This window comes from Fukomys damarensis, unplaced genomic scaffold, assembly GCF_012274545.1.
Source record: "Fukomys damarensis isolate Sample0158 unplaced genomic scaffold, DMR_v1.0_HiC HiC_scaffold_5, whole genome shotgun sequence".
Taxonomy (NCBI): domain Eukaryota; kingdom Metazoa; phylum Chordata; class Mammalia; order Rodentia; family Bathyergidae; genus Fukomys; species Fukomys damarensis.
Window position 1 is genome coordinate 73419083 of NW_022900917.1, and position 19154 is coordinate 73438236.

The 19154-nt window shown below is 42.3% G+C and overlaps 1 protein-coding gene across 1 annotated transcript in view; it reads right to left on the reverse strand.

Moving 5' to 3' along the window:
• Nucleotides 1-19154, reverse strand: part of Adcy8 (adenylate cyclase 8) — a gene marked incomplete at its 5' end in the record, with an annotated part of 218698 nt that overhangs the window by 46892 nt on the left and 152652 nt on the right. Inside the window, 3 exons of the mRNA XM_019210479.2 lie at nucleotides 5577-5666; nucleotides 7656-7857; nucleotides 15171-15271. Coding sequence (XP_019066024.1) covers nucleotides 5577-5666; nucleotides 7656-7857; nucleotides 15171-15271 — 393 coding nt within the window. The remainder of the gene's footprint in view (nucleotides 1-5576; nucleotides 5667-7655; nucleotides 7858-15170; nucleotides 15272-19154) is intronic.

The window sequence follows — 19154 nt, forward strand, 5'->3', positions numbered from 1 at the left end:
ACTCCAAACTTATCTATCAACTCACACACAACCCTGAACACAGCTGCGGAGAAGAGCACAGTGGGATGTGTGCAGGTGAAAGACAGGGCTACTCTCCTATCCCTGGGCCCAGTTCAGGGAATGAGGTCACCATCCTGGGGGTCACCATGGTGAGAACGGAGAACACTAGTCTGATTCTCTAGGCTGTTTCTTGGACTGGGTTAGGTGGGAAAAAGCTTTTGTCTATGCTTGGTATTCTGATATAATGTTATACGTGTTGGTTTATTCTAAATTCTAGTTTCCATGGTTGTCTTTGTTAAGCCTACTGTGCTTCTTATCTTTTTTAGTATATATTTTTCTCTGCTTGGCCTACTTTTAATGTTTTTGTCTTTATTACTTGAACAATTTAGTTATAGAGTGTGTGTGTGTGCAGTGTTTATCGTGCTGGGAATTTATTGACCTTTCCAAACATGTGGACTTAGAGTATTCATCAAATTTGGAAAAACTTGGGCATTATGTCTTTAAATATTTTAAATTTATTATTAGTGCATATTTGCAGTACATAAGGTTAACATTCCTCATGGGGAGTTGGTGCGTGTGCCTAACACATTTTCATCTTTTCCCCTTTCCTCCCTCCTGCTTCCCTCCACCTATTGGTCCCTCTTTTTTGCAAAAGATCTATTATCTATCTTGTATTTTGCTTTTCAATTTATTTATATTTTTATCTACACTTTTTGCTCCTGTTTTTGGAGGTGGAGGGCAATCTTAATTATAAGTATATTATAAATAAAATGAATAAAATGATACATCACTACATATATGTATAATGTTACCATACATTTTTCCCCATGGTGTTTTAATTTTTATTTTACTTTTATATTTGATTTTAGATACCTCTATTGCTACATCATTAGTTTCACTCATTTTTTTTCTTTAATGTTTAATCTTTTAAATTTTCTTTTGTCATAGTTTTCTCCTCACACATTATCCTAGTCCTTACTTCTTGATATTCCAACTGGACTTTTTAAGATATCTTCAATGTTCCATAAGATTTTGATAGCTGGGATACAGTTATGATCATCATTTTATTGTCCATGTCTGCTCACAAAATATACACAGACATTTCTCAGTTGGCTTCCACTGATTCATGTTTTTCCTTTCATTATCAATCACATTTTTCTCCTTTTTAATGCCTGAGAATCTGAGTGGATGCCAGATCTCATGACTCTACCATGCTAACTGCATTTTGTATTCCTACCTGTATTTTTGAAATTCATCAGGGATACAAGTAAGTTGTGTAGAAGCAGTTTGATCTCTTTGGGGTTTGCTTTCATACTTTTGAAAGGAAGAATTAGAGCAGTATAGAGTCTAGGTGCGATTATTCCACACAACTGAAGCAGGATCCTTCTGATCTCCAAGCCCCAATGGATTGTGATGCTTTGGGGTCTGGCTGGTGGGAGCAAACATTATTCCAGTCTGTGTGAGTGCCAGGTGCTGTTTCTTGCAGATGATTCTTTTCCCAGTGTCAGTGCTCTTCTTCACGTGCTTGTATTTGATTGGCCCCTCTGCAGGTCTCTGAGTTTCTCTGTGCCATTCCACCCTCTCTGGCCAATTTTTCTGTAAACTCTGGCCACTTTTGTCTCCCAGACTCTCAGCTGTGTACACCCACGTCAGGAGTCTACCGCGTCCGCCTGGAGGAAGCTCCCTGAGTCATGGGCTGTACTCTCTTATGGTGATAATAAAGCTCAGCCAATTACAGGGCTCCCTTCATTCACTTCCTGCTTTTCAGCAATCACTGCCTGTAATGGTTTATATCTAGATGGTCCTGCAAAGCCTCACTGGTGGTTGAATCATGGGGGTGTGATACTTTAGTTTATAACTAAATGTGATGCTGGGAGATATCTGGCATAAAGCATCTGCTCGTGGCCTGGTCAGAGGAGTTGGGTCACTGGGGGAGTGGCCTGGGTCTCTCTCCTTCTCTCTTCCCTTGGTCACTCTCTGCTTCCTGCTGCCATGCTATAAGCAATCTTCCTCTGCCTACACCTCTGCTATGCTGCCATTCCTTGGAGCCAACTGGCTGTGGACTGAAACCTCTACAAACTGAGCCCAAACACACCTTTCTTCCAAGGTGTGAGAGTAGGGTAGTGGTGGCAAGCCTATGGCAAGAGTGCCACAGTGTACACACAGAGCCCGCTCTGTCAGCATGCCCTCTGCCCCTTAGCATTGTGCCAGCAGCCAAGCATGGGACATTTGGGTTTAACTGCAGTGCCAGCACTGTGCAATAAATAAGTGGGTTTTGAGTTGCAGTTTTGTCACCAGTCTCTAAAAGATTTGCCATCATTGGTATAGGGCACTGTGTCTCAGTGAAGAGGAAAGTAACTGAGATACTATCCTTCATTGTCTTCATATCCTTCATTGCTTGATATAGAGAGCCTTGCAAACTATTGCTTCACACATTTTGTTTATTTTAGGTTGTGTGTGGGAAGGTGGATCTCACCCTGTCATTCCTATGGAAGGATGCCTCTTTCTCTTTAAACGTTGTTAAACACACTATGGGCCCTTCCCTGTGCTAGGCCTTTGGGTAATTTAAAGTAGTTATACAATATTATCCTCTTTTTTTTTTTTTAAAGGAATTGGAGGTGGTGAGAATAATGTCCTAGCTAGACAGGACGACGGGGTGTGTGCACTATGATATGGAAAGGTTGTCTGAGATGCAGGAAGGAGAGTGATCTGAGTTAGGTCTGCCAAAATGCACTATGAGCCAGCTTGAAGGCTGGCTGGGCCTGAATAAGTGGGTACAGAAGGGATGTCAGGAGATGGGGCATAGATATTTACATCTCTGTGCAAGAAAGGGTCCACCTCACAAACACAGCCAGTTCTGGCTGCTCACAAGCATAGCACATTGTCTGTTCAGATGTGCCAGATTCTTTAATAAAGGGGCTTGATTCTAAAATGAGGGTCTTCCCAGGGAGCCTCTTATAAACCACATCCAGGTGTCAGAGATGACAACACTTGGGTTTTAGCCTGAGATTTGCATTTATTTTACAAACCACTGTCTTTTCCTTCCTTGAGACTGCTTCTCAAATCACAAATGGAGTATGACTTTCTTCACTGACTTCCTAAAACTTCACTTTTTTTCAGCAAACGTCAAGCCTCTGATTCATGACTGGATTTCACTTTGAACCAAAAATTCTAAGAGCTTCATGTTTCTATCACATCACCCAGATTAATAGCATGTTTTTGAAGAGGGTGAAGTTTCTCCTGGGTTGAGGTGGAAATATCATGCACACAGGCAAAGAAAACTAGTCTGAGAGAGATGGAAAAATTGACTTGGGGACATGCATGTGAGTGACTGCAGTTGGGTCAAGCATTTCTGAGGTTTGAATGTTTAACTCCCCTGATGAAACATGCCAAAACAAGAAGCATAGCCACATACACTGGTGTGGAAAAGGTGGGTCAGATCACGGGGTGGTGACATCGGGTAATTTGGTTTGTGACCACAGGTTGCTGAGTCCTGGTTAAGAAGACCCTTTGGTTATGGAAGAAAATAGTAAAATTCTAATGTATGTATATTTTATCTCACTTTAGCTTCATCTCTAGTTTTGAATGTTCCATAATGTTTCAGGTATTAGTGCAGTGCCCCGGGTATGTTTATCCATAACATGTATTCTAGCACATGCTCAAAATCATTTTACTAAAACACAGTAAATTATGGTTAATGGTTTATTAACCATGGTTTGATGAATAGATACTGTATGCCAGTGGTGGTCCCAAATGATTTGAATGAATTAATTCACTTAATCTTCATAGCAACCCAATGAGGAAGGTTCTGGAAGGTTCTACTTAATTGCTATTTTATGGATAAGGAAACTGAGGCACTCAGATGAAGCTGTTCAGTCAAAAGCTTCCCCACCGCTTTCTTAGGAGTATAAATACACAAGAACTGTGTTCCTGAGAGGGAGGCTCCAGTGCAGGGCCAGGAGTGTACAGTGCTCATTTAGGGCACTATGGGGCGCAGGCCAACAGGTCACAAACACCTGCTTCATGTCAGATGTCCTGTTAGCATTTGTCCGAAACATTTGAAGCTCATCTAGGCAGGCACCATGAAAACATTTACTTAATCCACAACAGCCACGTGAAGAAGGAGGTATTCATTTTCTCATTTTATGGATGAGGAAACTTAAAGTTCAGAGACAGTAAGACCTGGCTCCACTGGAAGTGAAATCCAGCCTTGCCTGTCTTCAACTATCCAAGCCTTGGCCAATTTCCTGTTGCCTGAAGTGGGACCCTCCCCAACTCCTCTAAACTGCAAGGTTCCTAGGGAGCTGGCAGCATACATTGTCCACTAAATCAAGAAGAAGTCACAGAGAATAGGGGCTGCCCCATCCTGTCCTGTCGTGTGCATCCCTAGGAGGAGCCTAGCACCTTCCCTAGGGGCCAAAATCAAGAATAGAGCAGATGAGGTTTGTGTTACAGCACTGAATCATGACAGCTGAATTAAAGAGAGAAGGAAAAAGGACAGAGGGAAGAATGGGAAGAAGCGAGGAAGAAAGAAAGTCAAGCGGGGAAGCTGCTGTGCACTCAACCCATTTCTTTCTGAGCTCTGATCCCACCGTTTGTGACATGGAGACGGCAGCAGTCTCTCCTCCACAGTCTGAGGGCTGAATGGTGCTCTGTGTTTCAAGCAGCTGCTTATAAACATGGGTGGAGAGAGGTGTGGCTGGCTCTCCTTTTAGAGTGCTTCTCAGACCCATCCTCAGACCTGGTAGAGACCCCAGGGCTCTTTCTCCTCTCATGCATCTGCAGGGTCTCCAAGTGTGGCAGTCTCTTAGAGAACAGGTCTACCTAGAGTCCTCAGAGCATATGGTTGGATAAGGTCTGCAGGGGGCTCCAAGACATTCTTCTAGACTCAAGACTTCTACTCCAACATGGGAAGGTCTGGGTCATGGGTCACAGAACCCTTAGACCCCAGAGCTCAGGGGTAGATCGGTGCCTCTGTAGCCAGGAGAGGAGTGGACAAATGCTGTGATGGTGGATGTTCTGCTGGGTGTCTCTTGATCTGATGGTGCTCCAGGCAGTTCCTCTACTACTCGGATATAATCTTATTTATGGTTTTCCTTTCCTTTTCCTTTTCTCTCCTCTTTCTTTCTTTCCTTCCTTCCTTCCCACCCTCATTTATTCAGCACAGCAAATACCATCTGCACAATGTACACCATGGTACATGCTGCTGCAGGATTTATAGGTGATCTAAGGGCAGATGGATAAAGGAAGAAAAGATGAGGGAAAGAGGAAATGGATAGAGGAAACACTAAAGAGAGCAGAAAAAGAGGAGGAGAAGGAAGAAGGCAGAGAGAAATGGTGACAGTAGAGATGGGACAGAGGCAGAGGAAGGAGCAGAGAAGGGAAGAGGGAAATTAGGTGTAAGGGAGGAGGAATGGCAGAAAAGAGGGAAAAGAAGAAAGGAAAGGGGAGGATGCAGATGAAGGAAAAAGGGCCCCTGGCATACTTTCTAAAACCCTGTAGCCAGTCCTCTTTATTTGGAGATGGTGGAGACATCTATGTCCAACTCTCACCAAGGGGAGCTTATAAATAAATACCTCTGGGTAGGAGCAGATATCTGTAAACACAGTTGAGGAATTGAAAGTCAGGTTCTTCAAGGGTATCGACTTGTCAAAATCACACCACAGCTGCGGATTAAAAAAAAAAAAGAAAGAACAACAACAAAAAACAAAAAGACACAGGTACAACAAAGTCAGTGTGAATGCCAGAAATGGAGTGGTGCACTATCAGTGCCTGCTTCCTCAGAAGCCGGGGCAAACGGGCCCTACAGGGGCTTGGCTTCACAACGGAGGTGCCAGATTTGATGCTTCTTTTATGTAAGAAACAACGTGTAGCTCAGAAAATGTCTTTCACAAGCCAATCGCGAAACCAGATTAAGACTGTTCCGTGACACTGGAGTGTGCTGGAGGGGCTCAGAAGAGAGTTGGATGGAGGAGAAGAGGTCTAGGGGAAGTTCACAGCCTGTGTCTAGGACCACAGCTAGGTGGATTCGAGGGATCGGAAGGGGCACAGTTTCTAGAAGACTTAGGGTTGAATTCCCTAGGACAACATGCAAGGGGAGATGTTTTTGGCACTTAGAAATGAAAAACTAGCAAGGCCTGAAATGCGTCCTCTGTGCCAGACACTACGAAAAGCCTCACAACCACCTTGTGATGTAACTACTGTTTTTATCCCCATTTTACAACTGAAAAATAGGAAACTCTGAGAAGTAAAGTAATTTGTCCAGGCTCACACAGCCATGTCCTGCTGGAGCTGAGATTTGAAATGCAGGTCTATCTGACTCCAAAGCCTTTAATCTGCCTACACACAACTGTGGAATAGTAACCCTGCCCTAAGCCACTGAGCTTCTTTCCAAAGCTCGCATCCCAGAAATACCTACTTAGTCATCCCAACTTGAGATCTTGGCTGCCACTCCACAGCCCATGATCACTGGATCCTACCTACTTCCATTTCAAGTCTCATAATCTGTAAAATATTCATCAGGTGATGAGCCTTTAATGATACCTTTCTTCTTTACACCACTAGATTCTTCACTACAAGGACAACTACTGAGCCTGAGCAGAGCACTCTTTGTGCCAATTTAGGCAGTGAATTTAAGGCAGTTATATCCCCACAACTGTGGGAGTCTACAGCTTGGGTCACTAGACAATTGGGGATATCCCTGCATGGCCCAAAAGGCAAACTGATGGTCGCAGCCACAGGAAGATGCCTCAGCCAGCCAGTTTCAACACCCAAAGTTTAAGCCCTGGTGTCAGGTAAGTCACCACTAAGAGCTAGCTGACTGATCCACAGATGATACAAACTATGCATATATATGCAGAAAATAACTATTGCTACCATAGCATGATTCCAGGAAGAAAATGAAATCATTAAAACGTGGACCTCCGAATTAGAGTGAAAATACTATGGCGGGTGGAGTTTCCTCTGAGAACTCTGGGTCACATCAAATGCAAACCCCTTAGAAAGCCGTGGGCAAGGCCCCCAACCTTCCTGAAATGCAGTTTCCTCATCCATCAAATAGGGACAATAATACCTACCTGGTACACATAGTAGGCAGTCAATAAAAGGGCAGCTACTTCAGTTCCATTCTCCCCAGCCCACCCGCACTCCCAGAGGCACAATTTAGCACATCAGGACAGGCATGGGTCATGGAGTCAGACAGACCTTTTCAGCGAGTCGTTTCATGTCTTGGAGCCTCAGTTTCCTCAGCCATAAAGTGGGGATAAGGAGACTTACCTCACAGGGTTTATGTGAGGATTAAATACAAAAGGGCAGGAAGCTCCTCCTGTAGTGCATGGCACGTAGTTGGCAGGGACGGATTCTTAATAGAGAGATGGTAGTTCTTATTGACAGTTACAATTGATCTGTACAGAAATGGAGGAGGGGTTGGTGTTCCTTTGGAACAAGTAATCTGCCTTTCTGGGAAAAAGCCCATTTTCCAACAGAAAGTTCTGACACTAGCCACATTTTGGTTTGTGTCCCTAAGTTGAGGTGGGCCTGGCATGCAGAAGTAACTGGTACCAAGGAAGGCGGTGCAGGAAGCTGTAGGCGCCACACACTCTCAATTCCTGATGCTTCACTAAACACCAGAGGGCTGGGGGGCTTGGGATGCTTACTATATTTAGGATGGCACCCAGGAAATTAATCAAGATAGATGCAAAGATGATGACGTTCCGGGCCAAGTAGGTCTCATTAATCCAACAGCAAGTTTTCCGGAGGATGAGTGGCAAGCACTTATAGTCCTCTGCGGTGGTGACGAGAACCAGAGCTGAGTGCAGCATGATCAGAACGGAGAACTGGATGGTCATAGGCATCACTCTGCAGGAAACATGGAATGTGAGTCACGTGACACAGGTCAGCTGATCACTCGCTGAACAACCACAATCACACACGTGACTTCCCTTGCCCATCATCCCTTTTATCCAATAATTTTTCTAAAATCTATTTCTTCAGGGAAAGAAGCTATTAGTAGAAGATACATACTATTTTTTGATCACCCTTTTAAAAAATTAATTTTATTGGTACATTTTAGGTATACAATATAGTGGCATTCACTATTGGAAATCTGTACCTTTATATAATCCATCTTGGTTTTTATTTTTTCCTCATTCTCCTGTCCTCCCTTTAAACCCTCCACCCCTCCCTATTTATAAAGACTTTGTTTCCATTTTTTCCTTTTCACATATTAATTCCATTTCCTTCTTTCCTTCCCTCCATCTTTCCCACTTCCCCTTCCCCTTTGGACCTTTTCTTCCCATTTCATAATGTCTATTATACCTTTTAGTCCTTGCTTACACTTTCAGTTTCTCACACCAGAGAAACTATTTGGTATTTACACCTGCATGTCCTATATATTTCACTTAAGAGTATGGCCTCAATCTGCATCCACTTAGCTATACATGTCTCTAGTTTCTCATTCTCTATGCCTGAGTAATACTCCATTTTATAGAAAAAAAGCACATTTTCTTAGAATACTCTTTCTACTGAGAACTTCGCAAGGAACATGCAATATTTTGCTTGACTTTTAGCTCTTGCTTATTTTCTTTTATCATTCACTTTTCTCATTGGGAAACTGCTGGCAAGGCAAAACACCGGGGGATTTATCTCAAAACTCTGGCTGTGGGAGGGCCCACATACCCTTTGCCATTCAATGTGGGGTGCATGAAACTTTCCTTCACAGAACTGGTTTAGGCACTAGTTCCAAATTTCTCAGCTTGGTTGGTGATTACTGTGGTTTGCTTGGAAGATACCATATATCACTTGATACATAGGAAAGGGTGCAGTTCTTGCCTAAGGGTTCAATATCACTCTCAGATTTGTACCCTGAGCTTCAAGCTGTCACTGAATCTGTCCCATGGAAGTCTCTGTCTGTTGGACACCACTGCTGGGTCTTGGGGTGTTTCCAGCAACTGAGCAATCGAAAACCCATCTCTGGGAGTATCTCTGTTTTTTTCTCTCTATTAATCAATTTTTCACCAACCACATTGATTCTGCCTGAGGATTCATCCCTCACATTCCATTCCATGTGCAATCATTCATTTCCTTCATTGGCATCTATAATTTTCCCAACTTTCTTTCAGCCAGCAAACCTCCACAGATGTCAAATGACACCTTGGTAGAAGTGGTTGGAGATTTTGTATCTTCTTCTGCAAACTGAAGTTTTCTACCTGGTTTCAATATCTCCCATTCGCCTGAGCTGTATAAACATGCATTTAGTGAACGAAGTTGAATCTATCTTTTTTATTAACTCTCGCACACCCTTGCCTAAACTTTTTTTTACTATCATCAACAGTAATATATTGTTTTGAACTCTGTATGCCTGACACTGTGCTGAGTGCTTTATATATAATTGCTAATCTTGATTCCTCAGAACAAATCTGAGTTCTTTTGATTTTTTTCTAGATAAAGATGTAAGACTTAAAGAAAAAAAAATTCACAGGAGTCATTCAAGTGGTTAGTGCTAAAGCTAGGATTTAAAGTCCACTATGCTGTGTTACTGTGCCATTCTAATCTCTTTGTTGGGTAATATATTTCTTATGTTTTCCATATGTTTTCTCTTTCTCTCAGGCACAGGGAAGATCATATACTTGAGAGGAGTATGAACGTATAATCGATGACCACTTTACACAGTTTACACTATACATTATACACTTTCCTGTGAACCACAAACAGCTGTAAGTAGCCATCATTTGCAAAACAGGAAAGGGAATCAAGGGAAGTTTCACAAAAGAGGCATCACTGGGATTAGGCCATGGAGTTTGAAGTGAAGCTTTTTACGTAAGGTAAGCGGAGAACATGATCAGAGCACCAGCAGATTGAATGGGAAGGGCGCTGAGGGTTTTTCATTCACCCAGAAGGTGAGGCTGTGAGACCAAAGGGGAAGGAACCACCGACACCATGCTAAGAAGCTTTCTGCTAGGCCACATGCAGACATTGAAGATGATTAACTAGGGAGGAGGATACTATCAGAGCAGTGTATCTGGAAGCAGTTTGCAATGGTGAGAGGTAGAGGTGGAAGATGCACTGAAAAGGAAAAGTGTTTAGAAGAAGATGCAATGGTTGAGGCGTGAGCTAAAACGGGAGGAATGCAGGCAGTAGCACTGGTAGTTGGGAGGTGCGGAGATGGGGAGGCGATTTTAATGAGTGTTTTACATGTGTGTGTGTGTGTGTGTGTGTTGGGGGGTGCTCTTGCCAGAGAAGTCATTAAGGATGACACTGATATTTTTTAACTACCTTAACTGAGTAAGTAGAGGGAAAGAAGCTAGTTTGCACAGGGGATAAGTAGATGAATTTGATTCTGGGCAAGGTAAATGTTTGGTGCTCACAGATCATCCAGCTGGTGTTTCCTAGTTATCTGGAGTCTGACCCGTTAGAGGAAGCAGGGCTGGGGTGATCAGGTGACTGTTGCAGATCTGGGAGTGGAGGAGCTTGCCCGAGCAGGGTGTATACAGCAAGAAGACCACAGAGGAAGCTGCAGGAGAAGCTAGTGAGCAGCAAAAGGAATTTAGGAAATGTGGTCAGGAAGGAGAGCAAGAGTGCATGACAGAACAGTGGCTGAGGGGATGAAGACTTACAGAGGGAGAAACCAGTAACGTCAGTTCCCTCTGTAAGTTCCAATGGCATGCAGCCTGGAAGGTGGCTCCTTCCATGACTCCAGTTATTGTTACAGGATTTTAAAAAACACTCGCTCAGTTTTGACTTTGTGGAGTATTTTGGCAAGACATCTCCGTGGGAGTTCTAGTTAAAAACAGGAGTTTCTTGCAGCAGTGAGTTCCCAGAGGGCTCAGGCAGATGGGAAATGCCCTCCACCCAGCAGGCTGGAAAAACACTCCTGACAATGCATGGTTCCTTTTGGGCAAACTAAGGAGGGGCAAACTAAGGAGAGGCAAACAAAGGAGAATGTAGGGGGATTGCTGTATCAGGCATTCCTGAGGGAGAGTGGGCCAGTTCCAAGGCCTGCACGTTTCAGTACTGTGAAGCAACTGTAGAGAGTAAGCATGACCGTTTCCACCTACGAGGCAGAAGCAAACTAAGGAAAGGCAAGTTGGACAGATGTTCAGCATGACCCTCAACCTCTTAAGTGCACAGCGTGGCATGGTACGAAGGGCCTGGAAGGGCTGCTCTTGACTCATTCTTGTTCCTATTCTCTGTCTCTCTTATCTCTTTGTACTGAGCTGTGTTGTGTAGTCTGCTCCAAGGGCTATGCTACTTCTACTGTGGGCACTTGACTGATTCTCTCGTGGGGTTCAGCTTTCCTTCGGTTTCTTCCATGACACCTGGGTAGGCTGAGTGGGTTTCTGTAGAACAAGAAGACTCCAACCCTTCCTTCCCAACCTGCACAGGAAAGAGACTTTCAAACTTTCCAGGTGCTTGCCACGCCTTCTCCAGGAAGTGGAAAGGCTGATGTACTCATCTTTGGCACTGGTAAGTGTCTCAAGTGGTCTTTCCTAGCAGTGAGCTTGCACGCTGGGTCTTAAAGATGGCTCTCAGGAAGGCAAAGATTTAAGAGATTTGTGATGAGACCACGTGCTGTGTGACTCTAGTCAGTTCACTTTCCAACATGAGCTAGAGCTTTGCTTAGGCATTTAGACCACTGTTTGGAAATCTGTCAAACTGATGCTTTGCTGCTCTTGAGGTTTTGTACGCACATGGCAGGGGACAGGGCATCATCAGGCTATGCTGGGGGCTGTGTGGGAGAATTTGCACACAGAACTCCCTGGAACCCTGCCACCTTTCTGAATGACCTCCTCCAGGCTTACTGAAAAAAGGGAGAGAGGTGAAAGACGGGCCATGGGGTCCAGTGGGAAAAACAAAGCCTTGTGTGTTTGAACCTACAGTTCCGAAACAAAACCTGTAGAGCAGCCCTCAGTAAGATAACTGTCTTTAAAACATCATTTTTAATCTTTAGTAGTGGAATTTAAAAACCTGTCTTTTAAAAGGGCAAATAAAGCAATAAAGGAATGTAAAAAGAACCCAAGGAATTGTTAGCTCTCTTTCTCATGGTGTAATTCAAGAGATCAAATGCATTTCAAATATCTATGGGTAGATATTACAACCCAGGCCTTTTAGCAAAGTACTGGCACTGGTCATAAAATTTCTCTGGAAACTCTGTAGCAGCTCTTCAGCCCTCATTTATTTCTGCACACACAAACATTATAACATCAGCTTGTAAATTTCATCTAATTATAGAGCTATTCAGGCATCCAGGAGCTCTGAATTTGCTTTTGCATTGTTGGTGCACATAAGAAGCCAGGAAACCTTTCATTTCTGAAATCTAGTTGCAAAAAGAATGACAAGGGATTTGCCAATAGCTCTATTCAAATCATTTCTAGACATTACATTCTAATTATCCTCTGCAGCCTGTCTGTGAAACAAGATTTGGGTTGATACTGTGATTTGACATTTGCTGGAAAGTCAAGGAATGGTGGAAATGAGTGAACAGCCTATATAGCTTGTGGTGCAATAGAAAACAGAAAGACCACAGCAAAAGATGACAATTGTGTGACACTTCAGAATCTGCAGTGTGCATTTGTGCATTGGACCCTTGTAACAACTCTGACAGGAAGATATTCTGAGCCCTTTCAGTAGACACAAACTACATGATTTAGAAGGAGAAGCAAATAAGAATTTGGAAAAAAGGGAGGACGGGTGATTTAAATTTTACTGAAATCCATTATTCCTGTTTTACAGAGGAGGAAACCAAAGCTTCACAGAGGTTAAATTTATATATATAGCTAGGAATATGCACAGAAAATAATCAGACCTGATGCCTCTTTCCTTCCTCTTGTCTTCCCTCTCTCCCTCACTACCTCTCCTTTCCTTCCTCCTTCTTCCTCTTTTCCCTCTGTCTCATCTAGGTGTGTCTCTTTTTCCCTTTTGTCTTTCTCTTATCACTATTTATACTGGCTTAGATACATTATTCTGTAACCACAAAAGGCATTTTGAGGTATTCTGTAGCCTTTCCTCAGTTCTTTGGGAAAGGAATATTTGTGAACACCTGGGAATCAAAGAAAACAGCCAGACTAGCATTGTCTGCCTTTGAGAGGGGCCATTAATTTTTGCTTAGGGGGCTGGAAACTGGCTGTGGCCACATGTGGAGGGATCTGCTAAAACACCATGACAGAAGAGATAGGAGGCAAAGGCACCAAGCATCCATCAGCATGAGTTGGAAAAGAAACCAGCACATTAAAGAAAGCTTTCGCTTTGTCAGAAGCAAATGCACCCCTCAACTCCCACATGCAGATTGTCTGAAGATTCCTTCAGGTCTGATTTTCCTGTTTAGGAAGCAAGTGAAGTCAGAGCACTGGCTATACTGCTGTTATGGGGCTCAGCTGGAACCCAGGGTAGAGACGCCTTCTGTCCAGCTGCTGGATGAGGGTCCAGGCTTTTTCTCTACACAGGAATAGGGCGTTGAGTCTGTTTTACACGTCTTGGTCATGCATCTGAGAAGGGAATCCACCTAGACTTGCTGGGAAGTGTGATCTAACTTCCTCTGGAAGTCAGCGACCCTGCCACCCAGTGACAAGTGCAGAACCTCAGGATCCTCCTTTGATATCTCACTTCTGTCTCACCCCTCACAGCCAGTGGACACTGGGAACTCTGAACACGGCCCTAACACATATCTAAAAAAGCTTCTCCTTTTCCCCCAACAACCACTTTCTTGTCCCTATTATTTATTGCTTGGATTTTCAGAAAGAATCTATAGTACTGGGGATTGAACCCAGGAATTTGTGCATGCAAGTCAAGTGCTCTGTCCCTGAACTACACTAGTAGCTCTCTTGCTTGGATTTTTACAGTTGCCTACTCATTGACAATGCCCTCTCCCACTCATCCACGTTCAATGCGATCCTTCTAAATACTAATCCTATCGTGTCTTCAATTAAAATGCTTCAAGAAATTCTTCTTTGTCAGTCATCCACAGCTCCTTAATAAGACTCAACACACTCCTGTCCTCCAGAATACTGTTTCCGTCCTTTCTTTCTCTCAGCCTTTTTGGTCTTTTTTCAAGACTAATGAGCTCCTTCAGGATGGTTGCACTGTCACTGGCCTTTCACCTGGAAGCCGCCTCATCTCCCACTCACTGTCCTATCCCACTGTACACTTCACACCAAAGTCACCATCCTGTCTCACAGCTGTTCAGCTAATTGTTCAGCTTTTCCCTCCAGTGGACTGTAGGCTTTTTGATGGCCAGGATGTGTGTGTGTCACATTGTCCAGCAGTCAGGAGTCCAGACAGGCCATACAACATTCTGACCATACCAATCCCACATCCCCAGACAGAAGTGAAGAGGGAAGTCCAGGAAGTTTGGGTTAATCTGGTAAGGCCCCACCCACAAACACTCATAATTTACTGTTCTGTAATCTCTCTTTCCATGACCCCAGTCTTCTTAGGCAAAGAAATAATTAAAATATGCATGTACATCTAGATGTCTATGCTATGTATGTACTTATGTATTGTGTGTAAAGATACAGATGTAGATATGTATATGCTATACAGGGAATAAATCAGAGAAGAATATGAGGAGACAGTGGTTTTGAATCAATGCTGTAATAATTTTGAACTGAGAGACCTTGGGCAATGTATTTCATTGGTCTGAGCTTCAGTTCCCTTCTGTTTAAAAGGAGTACTATCACAGTACCTAACCAATGGTGGTTTCTGGAGTTACTGTATACACAGTAGCATGTAGTGACTGGCCCTCATATAAGTGCTTATAGTATTCTTGGAGTCTCAAATCTGCTGATCCAGGAAGCTATGATGAACTTCTATGAATAACCTCTGTGGTTAGCGTCTATCTATCAGTAACTTCCAAGGACAAATGGATGAGTAAATGGAGACTGAAGGCCTTATAGTTGAATTCACTGGTGCAATATTGAATACTGGAGGACCGATTTTAATTTTGGTTAGTTTTTATTAAGATTGGGAAAAAGACTCCTGCTTTGGATGAGAAATGAAATTATTATGCAATTTAAGATACTCAAAATGGACACTGAATTGTCAAACATGTCGGTATGGATCCTGGATACAGCCATTATAATTGTGACCCCTGGAGAATGCCAGTTAGCTGGTTCCAGGTAAAAGGATATCATCTCACAGGGACATTTCACCTGCTCACTTAGTCTTTGTGTACTTACCTTGAAGAAGGAAGCAAACTTTGTATTGCCGTGATAAACAGAAGAACGATAAATGCACAGACTAAGTTTGACTTGAATACTTCGTCTCTCATCTGAGAATACTGTAATTAAAAAAAGGTGAATGAATTATTTTGCAGCAGATATAAACTTCTGGAAGAATTAAGTTTTAAGTTTTAATAGTGTCGGGTTAGGGAAAACAGCAACAAGATACAAGGCAATTTAAATATATATATATATGCATATATATATATATATATATATATATATATATATATATATATATATATATATATATGTTGAGAAGAATCCGTGTCTTCACAAAACCTTCATAGAGCACCAGCCTCATCCTGCCCACCCACCCACAAGTCAAATAAAGCCCAGGAGGAGCAAATATAGCTCCTCCTCATAGTAAAAATTCTGGAAGGAGTTCGCATGTGTTTATCCAGTTCTTCCCCTCTGCAAAATTGCAATCTTTGAGATTGAAACAAAACAGAAGAGCACATGCAATAAGCATAGAGTCACATTCATGCTGTATTTCTTCGAGAGTGAATTTTTAGTCATGTGAAGACTTTGCTCTGCTTCTTGCTAGGGTTGAGCAAATGGCAACATGTTTTCCAGGGCATCTTTGTGCCCGCTCTTTCTGTTTTAAAAGAACTGCTGAAAATAAATTCAAAATCTCAGAGTAGAAATAGTCTGAAAGATCTCTAGTTAGGGTGTCTGTCTCAGAGAAGAGACTCTAGGACTGACACAGTCCTGTGCATGATTTTTGAAGTTAATATCAATCAAACATAGAATTCCAGGTTTCAAAGTGAAGTGAATTTTTACTCTGAAATATAAGGAGATGAGACCAGGCAAAGGAAATTCCAAATTGGCTGAGAGTTAGAGAGTAACAAGTTTTGGTGATGATTCATTCGCTTCCTCTTGACTCAAGTACAACTGAATGCTTGTGTTAGTGGCTATATTACTCTAATTGTACACTTGTGCTGCCTGAGCTCAGCACTCCTTGTCTGGTGCCTGTTCTGTCCTGTCCTGGTCCCATTTATCTTGTTATCCCTCAGTTGTGAGCATAAATGAACCTACAGCTGTGCTATCTGGACTTGAATTCTAGCTCCAACACTTACCAGTATGCAACCTTGGATTAATTTACTACATTTTATTTTTCCTAGAGAATGGTATAATAAGGGCCATCTCAAAAAGCTTACTGGGTAGATGAAATGTGTTAATAATATAGGCTAAGTCCCTAGAGCACTGCCTTGCACATGATAACATAAATGTCTCCTAATGTCAACTAATTAAACAGACTGTTATACTTTTACCTTTGTGAAAACTATCTTCCAACTATGGTGTTGCCTTCTAAATTGTTGTCTTTTATATCTCTGCACACAATTGCACCTTGCATTCAGTCGGGACCCCAGAAGTATTGTTAACTGAATATAATCATGTTAGAAAAAGATTCTTCAAAAGGGATTATGACTTCATGCATGATCCTCTCATTTAGGAAAATACCCATCTCTATTCCTCCCATTGCTTCATAAAACATCACCCAGCAATGGGTGGAATATTTGGCTTTCAAGGAAAGGAGTCCTTAGAAATAGTTACTAGACCTTCTTTACCAAATTCTTGATCTGGAAGAAAGCTTGTCGATCTATTTGTTTTTACCAGATGACAAACTTGATCATCAGCAATGGGAACAAGCTCGTCATCACTGATTGGTCATTGGTAAGATTCAGAAGCCTCATCTACTGGCTGGAGAGAAGTTCATTCCACGGGTGCCCTGTCTACACGCAGGAAATGCCTGAGGCAGCACCCAAGCCCACTGTTGTGTGACTCATAACAGTTAAGAGGACAGGTCACTTTGAACAAACTGCAAATATTTCCCTGAAAGCTTTTCAATTACAATTTGTATATGATTATTTTGCAGTCTGTAAGGCTTGAGTTGAATCAGGGAAAGATCAGTGTACTGAATAATAATCAGTAAGGCCTAGGACGAGGCAGATATTGTGCTATATGCTTCACGTAATCCAGTTTACGTATGGTAACACTTTGAGGAAAATCCTGGTTATCGTAGTCCCATTTTAGAGATAGAAAAACAGGATTAGAGTGATGGAGCAACTCAATCACACTTGCACAGGTTGTAAATGGGGAATCCAGAATTTGACTTGAAGTGCATAATCTCTGCACTGCCTCATGCTTTCTTGCTGCCTTCAGAATAATTCTGTACCTAGTGTGCACAACAGTATTTCTTGACATGGCTAAGAGATGTCATTTATGATACAAAGAAAGGGTGTGTGCTAAAACTTTGGGTGTGTTAGGACCTAGTTAGAATGATGGGGAGCATGACCTGGTTAAAGGATGTTCTCCAAAGCACTATGAATCAGTTTAGTGAGACACCACTGTTGCATTTTTTTTTTCATAATGCGAAAGAAGGAGCTGCTTCTTCAGGTCTGGATTTGTGAATTGATAACAGGGAATAAAACCAAAGAGACAGTGGATTTTATTCAGAATGTGACAGAAGGAGAGGAGGCACAGTCTAGGGAATGATTACGAACTTATTTCAGAAATGAAAAACTCTGACTTGATTTGATGTTGAGACTTGGCATTCCTTCCTCAGGAATGACGCAAGAAGATCTGTGTTCTGTTTTGTTTCTGGGGGATGTTGGCATTAAACTCTCTTGAAAGTCATCTTCTGAACTGAAATCAGAGCCGGGGGGCGGGCAATGGGCCCTATATTTGTCACAAAGAAACAGAGAAGTCTCAGTCTGAAGGAAAAGCCCGGTTTAGAGTCCTCATCCACAGAAGGTTCATCAGCAGAGTCAGTGGTAGATGTGATAGGTAGAGACCCCAGTCTCCTATGTTTCTCTGCCAGAGATAGTCTTCAAACACTCTCCTTGGTGGTGGCAGGGAATCACCCTACTCAGAGACTTTCCATTTCAGGTACAATCTAAAAGGTGCTGTCGACATTCTTACACCTCTATAAGGTACAGAGAATGCTTCCAATTATAGCAGTTGTCTAGCTAATTGGCCAAAGTGCTTTTGTACCTAAACTATAAGTGATGCTAGGAAATCTTATTGTAGAATGGGTTGTATTTGTCACCTTGGTCCAAACCTTACTAATGTTAATTTTACTCAGTAATATATTTCAGAGATGAGACATTAACTCTGGCTCGAATGCTTCTGTGGATGGCAAAATCAGCTCCTTCCTTAAGATCCCGTTCCATCTTGGGAAAAAATCCACTTCAAAGACATATTTTTCTAGTACGACTTTTGTTGGTATAAATCAATAAAGCATTGCTTCCATCAGGATGATTTTGTATAAGTGAATATAAAAATTTAACTTCTGTTCTATTGTCAAATTCATGCATTATGTAGCATGGCAATGGCTTACAGCAGCCTTATGTTAGAATATTTGGATAAAAGACATAGTGACCAAAAAGTGCAAGTCTAATTTGCAATTTTTTAAATTTAATAATAGACCATATCCTTTATCTTGGTGTCTAGTCTGATCATATCATCAACGAGAGCAATTCTGGGAGTGACTGCTGAGTCTGAGGGATGTGGCCTGGCATACCACTCTCCAAGTAAATCTGACTTTTGAATAAAGGTGGGGTTCATCATGTTTTCTTGACTCAACAAGGAAACATGCCAAAATGTACGTAAGATGAATGGCTTCATATGTGTGAGATAGAAGGGCACTTCCTCCTTCCAGGGATAACAGAAGACCCTGAAGGGTAACATAATCTCTAATTTTATGTTCTTCCTTAGTAGGGGAGTTAAATGACATATGATAATTCATCTCATACTTCTACAAAGCTTGTAATCTGACATTATTCCAGCTAATGCTCTCCCCAACCTTCCATCCTTAGGAAGGATAATACCTCCTTTTGGGTTCAATTTAGCCCCCAAGCAGTGAAGAGGCCCAGAGAGTGGCAACTTTTCTTGTGGTCTTTGCTAGTCTCCTTGCTGGAGCTGATGATGATGAAGTGT